Source organism: Eretmochelys imbricata, chromosome 7 (genome assembly GCF_965152235.1).
Source record: "Eretmochelys imbricata isolate rEreImb1 chromosome 7, rEreImb1.hap1, whole genome shotgun sequence".
In the NCBI taxonomy this organism is placed as follows: domain Eukaryota; kingdom Metazoa; phylum Chordata; order Testudines; family Cheloniidae; genus Eretmochelys; species Eretmochelys imbricata.
This window is the reverse complement of record NC_135578.1, coordinates 57,931,573-57,945,941: the sequence shown is the minus strand read 5'-3', so window position 1 is coordinate 57,945,941 and position 14,369 is coordinate 57,931,573. Positions and strand designations below refer to the sequence as shown.

The 14,369-nt window shown below is 48.3% G+C and overlaps 1 protein-coding gene across 1 annotated transcript; it reads right to left on the bottom strand.

The window, feature by feature from the left end:
- Nucleotides 1–9,181: 9,181 nt before the first annotated feature.
- ZNF488 (zinc finger protein 488) lies at nt 9,182–14,140 on the bottom strand. Its single transcript, XM_077822825.1, has 3 exons — nt 14,132–14,140; nt 12,326–12,554; nt 9,182–10,347 (listed from the first exon to the last, which is right to left on the bottom strand). The coding sequence occupies exons 1-3, from the start codon at nt 14,138–14,140 to the stop codon at nt 9,182–9,184; spliced, it is 1,404 nt and encodes a 467-aa protein (XP_077678951.1).
- Between the last annotated feature and the right edge of the window lie 229 nt (nt 14,141–14,369).

The following is a 14,369-nucleotide window of genomic DNA, read 5'->3' as shown; positions in this document are numbered from 1 at the left end:
ACCTACCTTGCCAAGGCCCAATTCCCTCGCTGGGCTCATCCTGGGCTGGTGCAGTTACATGCTTCTCTTGGCATGGAGTTAGTTAAGGGACAAGCGAGCCCATAGCACCCAAGTATGGTAATTGACATGAGCCCCAATCAACTCAATACATCTCTGAACTTCAGGAACCCTCTGATCTAGTAGTTTGTCTGTCTGTGTAGGGATTTATACATACCCTCCGCTCACTGCGATCTGGGTCTGAACTCTGTTGCTCAAGCCCATCTCCACTAAATACCTGTTTGAAGGCCCTGAAGGAAGTAGATGAGGTAGTGTAGGCACCCAGGTTTGGAAACTGGTCTTCAGAAGCTGAGTTAAACGTCGCCTTTCTGCAGTATGTAGCGGTTACACGTTGGGTTTGTTGAAACTCAGCGTGCAGATTTAAAAAGAAAAAAAATGCTGTGTTTTAAACACCGAATCACAAAGAATATATTAAAAGATTGACCTGGAAAGAGTTTTAACCATCAAATAGACTTTGTACCATTTCTGTGATGTTCACCTTTTCAACATCACTCAGTGAAACCAAAGACTGTTCAGACTTCGCTTTCCATTCATTTTCGTGGCTGGGTTTCTTGACGCTGCAGGGGGCTGTTTAAATGGATAAAAGTTTGTACAGGACCTTAGCTAGTCAAAGCACTATATAAATGACAAGTATTAAAAACACTAAATCTGGCAATGCCCACAGTTGTCAATGCATTCATAAAAAACACCGTGAAAATATTTGTATCCGTACTAGGTTTTGAAAAAGCCCCTTTGAAGTCTAAATGAGCTAGCTTTGCTTCTTTTGTTTTCCGAAACACAAGTCTATATTTCCATGTGAACAAAGGTCATCAAGTGTGAATGCTCCTATTTGCTGTTACTTACTGGCTATTTATTAATTATTTTCCTGTTTTAAAAATTTCAGTCATCCCGTCAGGGGCCAGAAATTCTGCCATGTGACTTAAGTGACAGCACTAATAGCAAATAGAGTTAATTCGTCAAAACACACCCGTGGACCAAAATTTGTTCCCATGAACTACATGGTGATGATTTACAAATGACAGACGCATGACGGAAAATGGGATCAGTCTGGGAAAAGAAACAAAAAAGTTGCATTTTCTAAGCTAATCTATTTGCAATGGATAACTCAGCCAGCTCTGCTGAATCCCACTGGATTTGTCTTCACTAGAAAGTTAGGTCATGTGAGAACATGACCTTGAAGAGTTGTGTTAACTTACACAATGTTAATCATGATATAACACTTAATGGACACAAGTACAATTGTGTTTAACACCCCGTCAGCTAGTCATGGTTCACCTCTACAGGGCTTAAAATGGACCAGCTGATGGGGTGTTAAACATGGCTTGTCCCTGTCTACACTGACTGCTAAGTCATGATCATCATCATCTATGTTAATACAATGCCCCAAGGTAGAGTTCTAACACAACCTAATTTCTCAACAAGAAAGACGAGGGCCATTGAAAACCATTTGTATGAGGAGAGATTGAAAAGGCTGAGGCTGTTAACCAGAGAGAAGAGATGAATAAAAGGGGATGTGATAAAAATACTCAAGATAATGCATGGGGAAGAGAAGGTAGCCCAGGAGTTCCTGTTTCCCATCTCATAATCCACAAACAATGAAACTGAAAGGAGGCAAATTCAAAATAGAGAAAAAGGAAAAACTTGGAAAGGGAAGCCTGTGGAACTCATTGCCACAAGATGTCATTGAGGCCAAGAGCATAGCAGGATTCAGAAAAGGACTGAACACTTCTATAAACAATTGTAACATCAGGCGTTATAATGGTAAATACTAAAAAAACTTTGATGTAAACTCTAAAGATGGAGGGTTTAGATCCCATCCAATCTCCAATGGCTGGGAGTCAGAAAGAAGTTTGTCCTGAGGCAGGTGTCCCACAACTGGCTGCTGCAGGGACCTTGAACCTTCCTCTGAAGCATGTGGTGCTGGAGACAGGATACTGGGCTAGTCTGGGAAGTGCCATGTTCCTCGTAGAGCGGAGCCCTGGGTGCAAAGGCACCGCGCAGGGTTGTCTCCCAGACAGTGATGGACATCCGAGAGCACACAACCCCATCCTGAGCAGCGCGTGCCCCAGGCGGGGTTTGTACCATGGGGGAGGTGGGAGGGAGAGACAGGAAATGGAAAACGGAGTACCCTAGGGGTTGGTCTTGGGGCTGGTTTTGTTCAACATCTTCATTAATGATCTGGAGGATGGTGTGGATTGCACCCTCAGCAAGTTTGCAGATGACACTAAGCTGTGGGGAGAGGTAGATATGTTGGAGGGTAGGGACAGGGTCCAGAGTGACCTAGATAAATTGGAGGATTGGTCTAAAAGAAATCTGATGAGGTTCAATAAGGACAAGTCAGAGTCCTGCACTTAGGACGGAAGTATCCCATGCACTGCTACAGGCTGGGGACCGACTGGGTAAGCAACAGTTCTGCAGAAAAGGACCTGGGGATTACAATGGATGAGAAGCTGGATATGAGTCAACAGTGTGCCCTTGTTGCCAAGAAGGCTAACGGCATATTGGGCTGCATTAGTGGGAGCATTGTCAGCAGATGGAGGGAAGTGATTACTCCCCTCTATTCGGCACTGGTGAGGCCACATTGGGAGTATTGCGTCCAGTTTTGGGCCCCTCACTACAGAAAGGATGTGGACAAATTGGAGAGAGTCCAGCAGAGGGCAACGAAAATGATTAGGGGGCTGGGGCACATGACATATGAGGAGAGGCTGAGGGAACTGGGCTTGTTTGGTCTGCAGAAGAGAAGAGTGAAGGGGGATTTGATAGCAGCCTTCAACTACCTGAAATGGGGGGGTCCAAAGAGGATGGAGCTCAGCTGTTCTCAGTGGTGGCAGATGACAGAACGAGGAGTAATGGTCTCAAGTTGCAGTGGGGGAGGTCTAGGTTGGAAATTAGGAAAAAACTATTTCCCTAGGAGGGTGGTGAAGCACTGGAATGGGTTACCTAGAGAGGTGGTGGAATCTCCATCCTCAGAGGTTTTTAAGGCCCGGCTTGACAAAGCCCTGGCTGAGATGATTTAGTTGGGGATTGGTCCTGCTTTGAGCAGGGGGTTGGACTAGATGACCTCCTGAGGTCTCTTCCTACCCTAATCTTCTATGATTCTAAGGGGCCAATAAGGGCGAAGAGAGAGATGAGGGAAGGGATGAAGCAAGTGGGGGAGTGAACACACTGAGGAGACGGGCTCAGAGGCAGGCAAAGGGCAAACCAGAGGCAGAATGTGTGGAGGGACAGGGGAAGGGGAGCGAAGGGCTGGAGAGAGAGGCTGAGGCGAAGGGAGGGAATGGGAGCAGGAAGGGGAGTGAAAGGGGCCACATGGTGGGAAGGAAAAGGGCAGAGCAGGGAGGAGAGGAGATGGACCAGGATGGGGGGCAGCTATCACTGTCTCACTTGGGCACTGCAAGTTTCTCTCTTCCTGCACTATGAAGGTCATGGGCCAGATCCCCAGCTGGTGTAAATCAGCATTGCTCCCATGAAGCCTGTGCAACTCAGCTGGTGCCCGCCAGCCAAGGATTACAGCTGGCAAGGCAAGTGGGCCAGAGTTCCTGCATTCAGCGCCGACAGCTGCCGGGGCTCAGGACAGGATGCATGCTGCAGTCCCTGCATCTCAGGGCAGGGGCATCCTGCAGCTCTGGCGGAGATCACTGTGTCACAGTGAAGAGCCGCTGCTCCCAGTGGGGAACGGGTCCCCTCTCACCCATCCTTCAGATTCCCTGCCTGGTAGTTTCCCTTTTCTTGGGTCCATCTGACTCTCACTGCTCAGGGACGCTGGCCCCAGGTTCCTTAGCCCGAGCACACAGGGCAGGCGACAGGAGCTGTGTTCTGTGGGCCCGGACAGGAAGAGGGACTGTGTATAGATGGCAACCTGGAGCAGTGGACAGGATGCTGGGCTGGAGGCAGAAGATGCAGGCTCCATCCCCAGCTCTGCCATTGACTGGCTGGAGGATCCTGAGCAAGACACTTGTGGCCACATTTGCCAGAGTGGCCTCTGATTTGGGGTGCCTCAGTTTCCCACACTGCAGCCATATGACAGCTCTGAAATGGAGCTGTGAGCTGACAGGGGGGACCCCTCAGGCCTGAAGAACCCCCCTAGGGCCAATGGAGACAGCAGAGATCTCCCACTGCCTTCCTGCAACCCCAACCACCAGCACTTGTTCAGAGAGCTCTGCCTGAGTCTACTGACCTCCATCTTTGGGCTCCCCTAGTGCCACCCACTTCCAAAGGGGCTAGGAGTCCTGGCATGTTACTGGGGTCAGTAGCTCAGAGCACAGGGACTGATCTCCCTGACCCCCACCCCTTCTGGGGACCGCAGATTTCCACCAAGGAATGGCTGCCGCTTGATTTATTAGCTCTTTGCGGCTATGGACAGAGACAGTCTCATTCCCTGGATAGTGACCTTGGTGCCTCCGTCTCTGACCACAGCACAACAGCCCTGGGACCACACCTCCCAGCCAAACACCAGCTAATTCACTCAGCCTCCCAACTCCCCTGAGACTCGCGTCTCCCAATTGACTGACTGAGACAGAGAGGCCCAGGGAGGTAGCGGCAGAGCCGGGGCGGAACGCAGAGCTGCTGACCTTCGGTCACAGCCTTTCTTCTCCAGCTGAAAAATCCTGCTCCTTTCCTCCTTCACTCGGGCCTGAGAGGGAAGCACAGAGCTGCACTGGACTTAGTCCTCAACCCCTGCGTTAAGTCCCTCCACCTCCCCAGCCCCCTCTCTGCTCCCCGGAGTGCCGGCTGGATGTCCTTTCATCTGCACCAAGTTAAATGTTTGGACTCCTAGACGTGGACTGAAAACACTTCCCGGGTGATGCACTTGTAGGAAGTTTGTTTTTCTTTGTCCCGTTTGGCTTTCTCCTCCTTTCTCCAGCAACAGCTGGTTCTGCAAGAAATCGAATCCCTCCATTCTTGGGCGGACACACTGGATTATGTTAGCAGGCTGAGACGAGAGGCTCTTTAAGCATGGATGCTTGAGGAAAGATGTGGTCCCTCCTTGCACTGCGAGCTTTATGTGTAAGCTCATTGTGCATACTGGGGCTTCACCAGTGCTCTCTCTTATCAGCACAGGTGGGGCTGACAACTGAGCTGGGACCATCAAGTCTCTCATCAGTCAATGGTTTGTGTGCATTCCAGCCCTGCTCAGGAGAGCACTGCTGCTTCTGCTTGAAAATAACCATGTACTTTGGTTGACTCAATGTCTGAGATATGGATCACTATTTGCTCCAGCTGCCAATAAGCAAGGGCAACACAGCAGAGATCTGCAGTATGGGTCCTCCCTATGTGCAAGAGGAAAACTCGCAATCCTCACATGCCAGGGGGCTGCTTTCACTCACCCTTTCACAGGGGAGGAGGGACACGAGGAGTAAACGCTGACCAAAATCACCCTAGCACTTGTTGGTTTTAAATTCTGGATTGCAAGCGGCTTCTGCCACTGTTCAGATCTGGTTCTATTTTCTATTGGTGTATCTAATATAGGGTGACCAGATAGCAAGTGTGAAAAATCGGGACGGGGTGGGGTGTAATAGGCGCCTATATAAGAAAAAGCCCTGAATATCGGGACTGTCCCTATAAAATCAGGACATCCGGTCACCCTAGTTTAACAGATGGAACTTCAGTGGAGCCATATTCCACCAGACTGTGCAGTTCTGTTGAAATCTAACAGCGCTGTGAAATTAGGTCAATTTCACTGGCATTCCATTGAAGGGAAAACAATTTCCAACATCCCGGTTCAAGATCTTCAAAATGAACCATTTCAGGTTTTTATTTAGAAATGACTTGCCACTTCAGTTGTTTTTCTGTTGTATCATATTGCATATTGTACTGCAATACACAACATTTTTAAAAGTTAACAGGGCCATTAAATATTTTGAACGACTCCAAATGCTTTTTTTCCCCCTGTAATTTTGAAATTGCTGGGTTTTGTTCCGATTTGGAACACAGCCAAATTTCAAAACTTCAAAGTCCTTCATAAAGTGGAACTTCTATCTCCCCCCAACCCCCTTCTAATACCGGAGGTATTTACACAGTGCTAATGGCTGAGTTCCTATGGGCAAGGGATTCCCACAAACAGGTTAGCTAAAATATGAATTTTCTCCTCAAAGAAAACAATGGCATTGCATAACCTGTGAAGAAAAGTCTTCAGGGCACCCAAGATGCAGGGCCTTACAGAATCTGGCCCTTTGAGCTGGTATTGAAGCAATTTCCCAAAACAGGGGTAGAGAGCAGTGTGCAGCTGGAGGTGCTGACTTCCATGTGACATGCAAGACCAAGGCCCTAACCACATGGTCATTGAAGATCCAGGATTTTTTTTTTACAAGAGTGTGAGAAAATGTTAAGTCACAACTGCATCAAATGGCCTTTGTCTTACTTATCCTGGGCCGACTCTGATCTCAGAAGATGCAGATGTCAATCTGGAATAGCACCCTGGATTTCAGAGGAGTTATTCCTGGGTTTGCACTGGGGTGAGATCAGAAGCCATAATCCTCCTCATATATGAACACTTCTACTCTACTGAGTTCTTCATTACGCTTTATGGATTTTGACTTCTCCTTGACAGGCCAGCTCCCAGCTAAAGCCAGACAGAGCTAAGTTTGGCCCAGAAAACTTAGACATGAATAAATTCCTTATGTGATAAATTTCATTGGACACAGACGTTAGAGGTGGAAAAGATGCAGGGGGCGAGGAGGAGGGGGGAAATCACATCTCGCCCTGCCCAATGCAGGATTATTTCTTGCACTGCGTGTTCAGTTCTAAATGACTCCAGGAACAGAGCTTCCACCACATCCCTTGGAAGACGGCTCTACAGTCCAACAGACCTCCCAGACTCAATTTGCTTCCTCTCAGTTCTAGAGCATAAGCCGCAAGCTGTCACATGTAATCATTCCCTTGCCTTATCTTGGGTAAAGTCTGGGCCTGTCTAGCTTGGTTTTTGGCCTGCATTTATATGGATGGGAAACTTCCACCCATGAATGCTGGGAAAAAAACACCCCCTGATTCATGGAACTCTCTCAAGAGCTGACAGGGAGTGTAATAGCGCATTGGATCCAACTGCCAGCCACCTAGGCCTTCACAGGTGTGCTCCTGACCACTCCGAATTTCCCAATGACATCAAGGGAGATCGACTGCTGAGCCACTTGCCCTATATACTTCAGTGGGACTCCTTCAGTTAAGACACTAGGTGCAGCTCTGGTTCCCCGGCTCCCGCAGACTATAGTATAAACAGAAGGAGTTCAGAGACAGACAGCCAGAATTAGGGGCCTGGAAAAGTCAACATCTGAAGAGAGACTGAATAAGCTGGAACTGTTTGTCTTAGACAGAAGATGAGTAAGAGGGGACGTGACAAAGGGATTCAACATCATGCGTGGTATAAAGAGGATCGAGCATTTATTTTTACCTTTGGCATGATACGAGGGCAAGGGGCCACGCAGTGAAACTGAAAGATGACGGATGTAAAAACTGATAGAAGAAAACGCTTATTTTAAAAACACAACATACTATTAGCCCGTGGAACTCACTGCCACAAGATAAAGGTCAAGAGCTGAACAGACCTAAACATTGACAGCCTATAGTGAGACCAGCCACAGTACCATGAGGTAGCATTTCTTTTCATACGGGACCTAGCCCTCATGTTTCAGGGAATAAACTGAGCACTAATTGATGGGGGCTGGAATAAATTTCCCCAGCAGCAGGTTTTTCCATAACTGTCCATTCCTGGGAATTTAACACCTTCTTAACAAACAGCTGTCCCATGGCGGAAATGGGCTATTGGCCTAGATACTCTGCTCCAGTACAACAATTGCTATGTTTCCTTATTACTTTGCAAAAGAACTGCTAGCAGTAGAGGGCCCGTAACTCAGAACTGAGCAGTTCTGATTCCATCTAGCAGAGGGCACTGGTGATACATTCACCCTGACCAGGGCATTAACATGGCCAGTAGTGAACAATGGACCAAATTCTGCCTCCATTGTATCTGTACAAACCCAGTGAATTTCATGGCTGAATTTGGGCCTGTGTCTATTTGGTAACAGTGAGCACAAGCCACAACATAGAGATCTGGATCTCGGTTTAAAGAAAGACGTTTCAGAGTTTGCAGAGTATGAACAGAACCCAGATCTACTGATGTTCAATCACATCCTCTTCTGAGTTTGGTTTGGTCCATTACAGAAGAGGGGTGTTTACACAATTCAGATGGTGTTTGGATCACAACTCCCTTCAGCAGCCCTGGGGCAGGCCAGAGTCGAGGTTTCGTTTCAAGCCGATCACTGTAATCAAGTATGTCTATTTCCTTTACACAACCCAAGCTAGGAAAGCGGCACCCTCTAGAGTCTGGTCCACATAAGAGGATAAAAGTCTACTACATCTGTCAGCAAATGGTGTTATTCCTTTAGTGTAAGTATTTGAGTCTGAAGCTTTTTAATGCTGAGTGTCCGAGGTTCAAGCCTGCTGGCACTCAGCCAGCCCCTGTTACTAGAAGTGGGTGAAAATTTTCTGTCAAATACTAAATTCACTGAAAAATGGAGTTTCGGTGCAACCAAAACGCTTGATAAATTTGGGTTGAATTCAATGAATAATTTTGGCCAAATAAAAAATGAGGAAACATTTTTTTGAAAAAAGTCAAAACGTCATTTCAAACCAATGTTGGAATGTTTTGTTCAACCCAAAGAAAGCATTGTCATTTTTTTGTTTTGGGGAGAAAAATGGGAAAAAAAATCAGTTTGGGTACAAAACTAATTGATTTTTTTTCAGATGATTAAAAAAAAAAATCAATTACTGGCTCAGCTCTAATTGTTGCATATGCATATAACGGCACATCTCACATGCGGCTGCAACAGATTGTTGTCTGTAAAGCAGCAGCTTCTAGCCTAAATTAATAAAACATTTCAATTAATTTCATCATTTTATTTCCTCAAAAATATACCAACAAGCGCTTGGCTGCATTTTCAAAACCGCCGACCCCTTGGTCTCATGTAAACATATATTTTTTGTGAAGCATCGATTATAAATTATTGTAAACAGCTGTTTCCTATAAGAAATTAATTTAAACACTGGAAAAAATAATAATGATACCAACTAACGTTTTCCCTCCCCACCCCCCCAAGCTGGTCCTGCAGTCAGATCAATCTACCCAGCTCTAATTATGAGAGGTCATGTGTCGGGATAAATGGTGCCGTTCCCGAAAGTACTCGTGACAGATTGGACACGTCAGCGCCTCCTCCCGTCTCCTCTTGCACTGAGACTCTGCCGAGGAGTAGTCCTTTTTGTGATGGGACCGCATGTGGAAGACTAAGTCGGACGTCATGCGGAAGGAGAGGTTGCATTTTGCGCACCAGTTCTGGGCAGCCACCCCGAAGGACGTGAAGGTGGGCGGCAGCAGAGTCAAGGAGGAAGAAGAGGAGGAGGAGGTGGTGGTGGTGGTTTGCAGCTGCCCCCCAGTTGGTTTTGGCCACGGTTCTGAGGTACATGGGAAAGCGTTGCTCCGGCTGATGCTCGTCTGCAGTGCCTGAGAATTACACAAGTCACCGACAAAGAACGTGGAATTCAAAAGGTTGCCATAGCACATGACATCTGCTGTGGTGATGAAGCCAGACAACTCCCCCAGGCTCTTCGGTAGCTCGTTCACGAGATGGGAAGAATTCCCGGCAGGCTTGTCCACCAGACACTTGGTTGGCTTGCTAAAAGCACTTTTCTGTTCCCCCCGGGCTCGGGTGGGCCATACGAAGGAGAACGCGCTACTTGAGGAGTTCAGTACCACGTCCTTGGGCATCTGCTCTTTGCCAAACTGGCCCAGGCCACCCCCTTGCTCCACCTCCTTCGCTCTCTCATTCCTCAACCGGTCCTTCATCCTCCTGACCTCGGTGAAAGCACTCTGTTTCTGCTCCAAGGCATCCTTCTTCGCCGACAGCTTCCCTGAGCTGAGCTTCCAGACGGAGCCAGCCAAGGCGTGTTCCCCCACCGCCTCCTCCTTGCCCCCATAGCTGTGAGCTTCCCCCAGGTTATTTGTCTTCTCCAGCAACACAGATTTCCTGCTCCTGTTGTTCTCTGCCTCTTCCGACTTTGTTCTCTTCTCCCCTGACAGCCCACGGGGATCATCTCTCCGCATGGCTATTTTGACCTCCAGATCCCTTGCCAGGCTGTGGAAGTTTGTGGCCTGCTCAGGCAAGTGGCCCTTCCAAGCCTTCTGCTCCTGAAGATTTCTCCACGGCGGGGCATTCTTCTCTGGGACACAGAGGAAGCGGACGTGGGCCAGATAGGAGTGCCCACCTTTAAAGGCCTGCTCGCATTCCGGGCACCTGAGCTCTGCGGAAACAGAAAATAGCCATTGAGTTTTGCGTAGTCAGAGTCCCGCCTGCTCCTAAGGCCTGGCTGCTCTCGCTGACACTAGTCTAAACCAGGAGCAACTCCATTGCTGGGACACTGGGGTCAAGCTAACCGGAGTGCAGGGTCAGGTGCCATCTTGCTACAGGAGGCACCTTGCATACATTTCCTTCCATACGCTCTACAGCCCGATGCTGGCTGCTGAGTCATGTGCTCACAGCAGACACGGGCCTGAATTGACCCTTCGAACTCTGTGGCAGCTCAAAGCCCAAAACCCAGATCTGCGCCTGATCTTGCCAACAGCCAAATCATCTTTACAATGGTCTCGATGAGAAACCCAGCTCCAAGCACCCTGTGGATCCAAAACCAGAATCCAAACGTGGCGGCACCTCTCTCTACTCCATAGATCACTCGGGAAGCCTACGTACAGGGGACAGCCCTACTAGTTGTACGGACAGAGTTATGCCGGTGTTCTTAGAACACTCCTATTCTGGGATAAGAGGCCTTTTTTCTATTGCATTTACATCCCCTCCAAAGTGACATAAGCTAAACTGATAAAAAGGCTGTCTTATACTGGATATCTATGTGGGAGGCGGTTATACCAATATAACTCTACTGATTTAAATTCACACCTTAGGTTATATCAAAAAAACATTCCCACTTTGAGTTGGTGTGATAGGGCCCTCAATGGCCGTGAAGCCTAGTGGCTAGATCGTTGGTTAGGGGGGCTGTAGGGAGACCTGAGCCCTCCTTCTCCCTCAGGTCCTGGCCCAGGGTCCTGTGTTGCTCAACCCCTAAACAGGGAAGATGGCTCTTTCTCCCAGCCGTGGCGGGGGATGTTCAGGGCCTGTTTTCCTGGCCTGCTCCCTATGCAAGTCCTTTTAGTTTGGGGCGTGGCCCCACTAGTCCAGTTGCCCAGGGCCATCCCTACCCATATGCAAAGCATGCAGCTGTGTAGGGCACCAGGAAATTTGGGGCATTGGCTGCAGATATAACGGGGCGGGGCTATTTGAACCCGGAGGTTTTCTTTAACCCCTGCTACGCCCGGCAGCAGGCTTTCTGCTCCTTCACAGTTGGTAAATTTCCAGGCCACCATAACCAATTTTAAACCGCTCTAACTGTGTCTACACACACACACACAAGTTGCACTGCTTTCACTAAAACCAGTTTGAAAGCAGACTGGGTGCAGACTCCTGTGTGGACACACTTCTATCAGTTTAAAATGGGTTATAGCAGACAGTGAATTTACTAACACAACCTATCTTGCTACAAGCCAGATTTAAATTAATTCAAGACCCTCCACACTGGGTTTTGACAAAGTCCATTTAAATATCACACCATAAGTTACACTACAGCCTTGTGAGTAGATGTGGTGTGAAGCTGTCAATCTTTCCCTAATGCGCAGTGTTTCTTTAAAAGACTGTATTGCTTTCTGTGTTACTCATTTTCAAAGCAATTCATGGAGTATAAGTGAATCTCTCCCAGCCAGATGTGTTCCCAAGAGTCCCTGAGAATCAGGACCATCTGCACTTACCCAGGTCTCAGCTAATTTAAGCAGATTGAGCTGTATCAAGAAGTGTTCAGACCATGAGCTGTTTTCTATAGCCCAGTTCAGTTACATCATTCGAGCTCACCTCTGACCCTATGGCAGCACACCCAAACCCCTAGGCTCGAGCGGCTAGCCCAAGTCTCCACCGGAGCAGCTACCCTTAGTGAGCTAGCTCAAGCCCTGTTAGCACAAGACTGTCAACCATGGCTGGAAGACTCCCTTCATTGACTCCAGCTCAGTGCACCAATAAAAAGATTTGCTTCTAACTGCCCAGCCCTGAAAGCCCAGCCTGGGATCGGAGAGTCAAGCTGGTCTCTTCCCCGCTTGCCCAGCATCACCTGTAACAAAGATCTTGCTCTCAGTGATACCCGCACAACCTCAGTGTCTGGCAATTTTCTCTTCAGTACTCACCAGTTTGGAGAGTCCTGGCTTTGATGGCGCTGAAACCCAGGAGCCTGGAAAGCTCCTCATCGTACCACACAAGGAGCTCCTCGTTTTTGCCTATTTTCCTAGTAGATCGATAATACAACTGGCTGTTTTTTAAGTAGGCTTCCAAGTTCTGTTCCTTGCTATTGGCAGCTGCTTGAACGAGCCTCATCCAGGGCAGTCCAGCGGGGCTATGCACCGAGGTGACATCTACCTGTTAGACACAAGGCAAAAAGGGAGACAATAGGGACCAAGGATGCATAAATTCATCAACTCTCTCAGCAAAGACTGTCCTTTCTTGTCTTGCACGTGATCCAGTATGTAAGGGCCGTGGCCCTGACGCAGCAAACGCTTACACAATGGGCCTGATCACAATGTCTGCAGCCTTCCTGAACTACACCTCGCACCCATGGGACCACAGAGCCTGCAGCTGTGGGAAGGCTGGCGAGATGGTGCGGCCATCTGCATCAGCCCATGGAGCAAGACAAAAGACACCAGAACGCGGCAGGCGGCACCCTCTTAAATGATGGAGAAACCTGTGCTGTCCTACTCAAAGAGTGACTCCCCCTGCCCCAATACCCACCCTCTCTCCCTGCCCTGCTGCTCCCATGCTGCCTCTCCCCAGTCTTCCTCTGCAGCATATGTGCTCTCAGCCCTGACACAGTCATTTGGGAAATCTCACCTGCCCACTTTCCTCTCTCCTCGGGCTGCAAAGAGAAGGAGCCTCCCCAATACACACAAACACACACACAAGGTTCTTCCTCCATAATTTCAGTATCGCCCCATCTCCAACAGGCCATGTCAGGGCAGGGCTGTCTTCAAGTGATTGTGACACTGCTGTTAGTTTGCTGCTCTGGGACAGCAGCTCTTTTCAGACCTGACACACTCACTACACCTAACACACCGTTGTCACAATATATACCCATAAGGTGGCATGTAATATATCACTGGACAACTAATAACTCACTGATCATTAATATTCTTGCATGGTACATGTAGAGGGTCTGTGCAAAGAGTTATGGATGTGTTCTTGGATTACGTTATTAAAATGTGTTTGGCAAGCAGTGCGTAAGTCCAGCCTGTGCTAGACAAAGGAATGAGTATCTGATTGACAGGCAGGGAACACAAAGGTACGTTTAAACAAAGCCATCAGCCTCATGAGTGTGGGAGATAGCCTCCGGATTATAAAGTCAGGGGGCCTGAACCTCAGCTGAGAAGTAACTGAATCAGCTGATTACACACAAGATTACTGCATTATAAAAGTGCATCAAGTCAGGTCTTTTCTGAAAGCTAATGACACATTGGTGATTAATATCACTGTGAAATGTCTGTATTAACACTCCATGAGGGATTATGGCTACTCACTGATATTACGCTTTAAAATCTGTGACCACAGGGAGAAACAGGCTCTCTTCCAGACAGGAAGCAGGGAAGGCATCTAGCTACCTATCTCCAGTGAAATTAAGCAAGCCCCATTTCCATACAAATCAGCAGGAACATGAGAAGTTCACAGGAAGGGAAGCGCTGAGTCTGGAGACAGAACAGGGAGCTTGAAAGAACATAAGGAAAGAGAAGAAGCCATCTCAATAACCACAAGGGGCCAGACCTCTTGCAAGCAGAGAAAGACAGGAAGCTGAAGTCTCTGCAAGACTTGCTATCACTTAACCTACGCCCTTTTGTTAATAAACGTCTTTTATTTTTACTGGAACCCAACTCGGTGCTGTGCTAGCAGGGCAGGGTGTATTTTCCCCAGCTGTAATGTGCTTTTGTCACTTTCAAGGAGCAACACACCATATTCATTCTCGTAGTGCTCCAGTACAGAGTTGGCAACGGCAGGACAAATGGTCTGGGGGAAATTCAGGACTGACGGGTGTTGGGGTCCCCCAGCAAATAGTAACCCAGGCTGGAGGAGAGCAGAGCAGGGCTGGGCTGTTGTGCTGTAGACAGGCTGCTGGGGTCGGAGCGCTGACCCAGGGCTGCATGGCACACAGACACTCAGGGGGCTGCACGCTTGTCTGCTGGCTGTCGG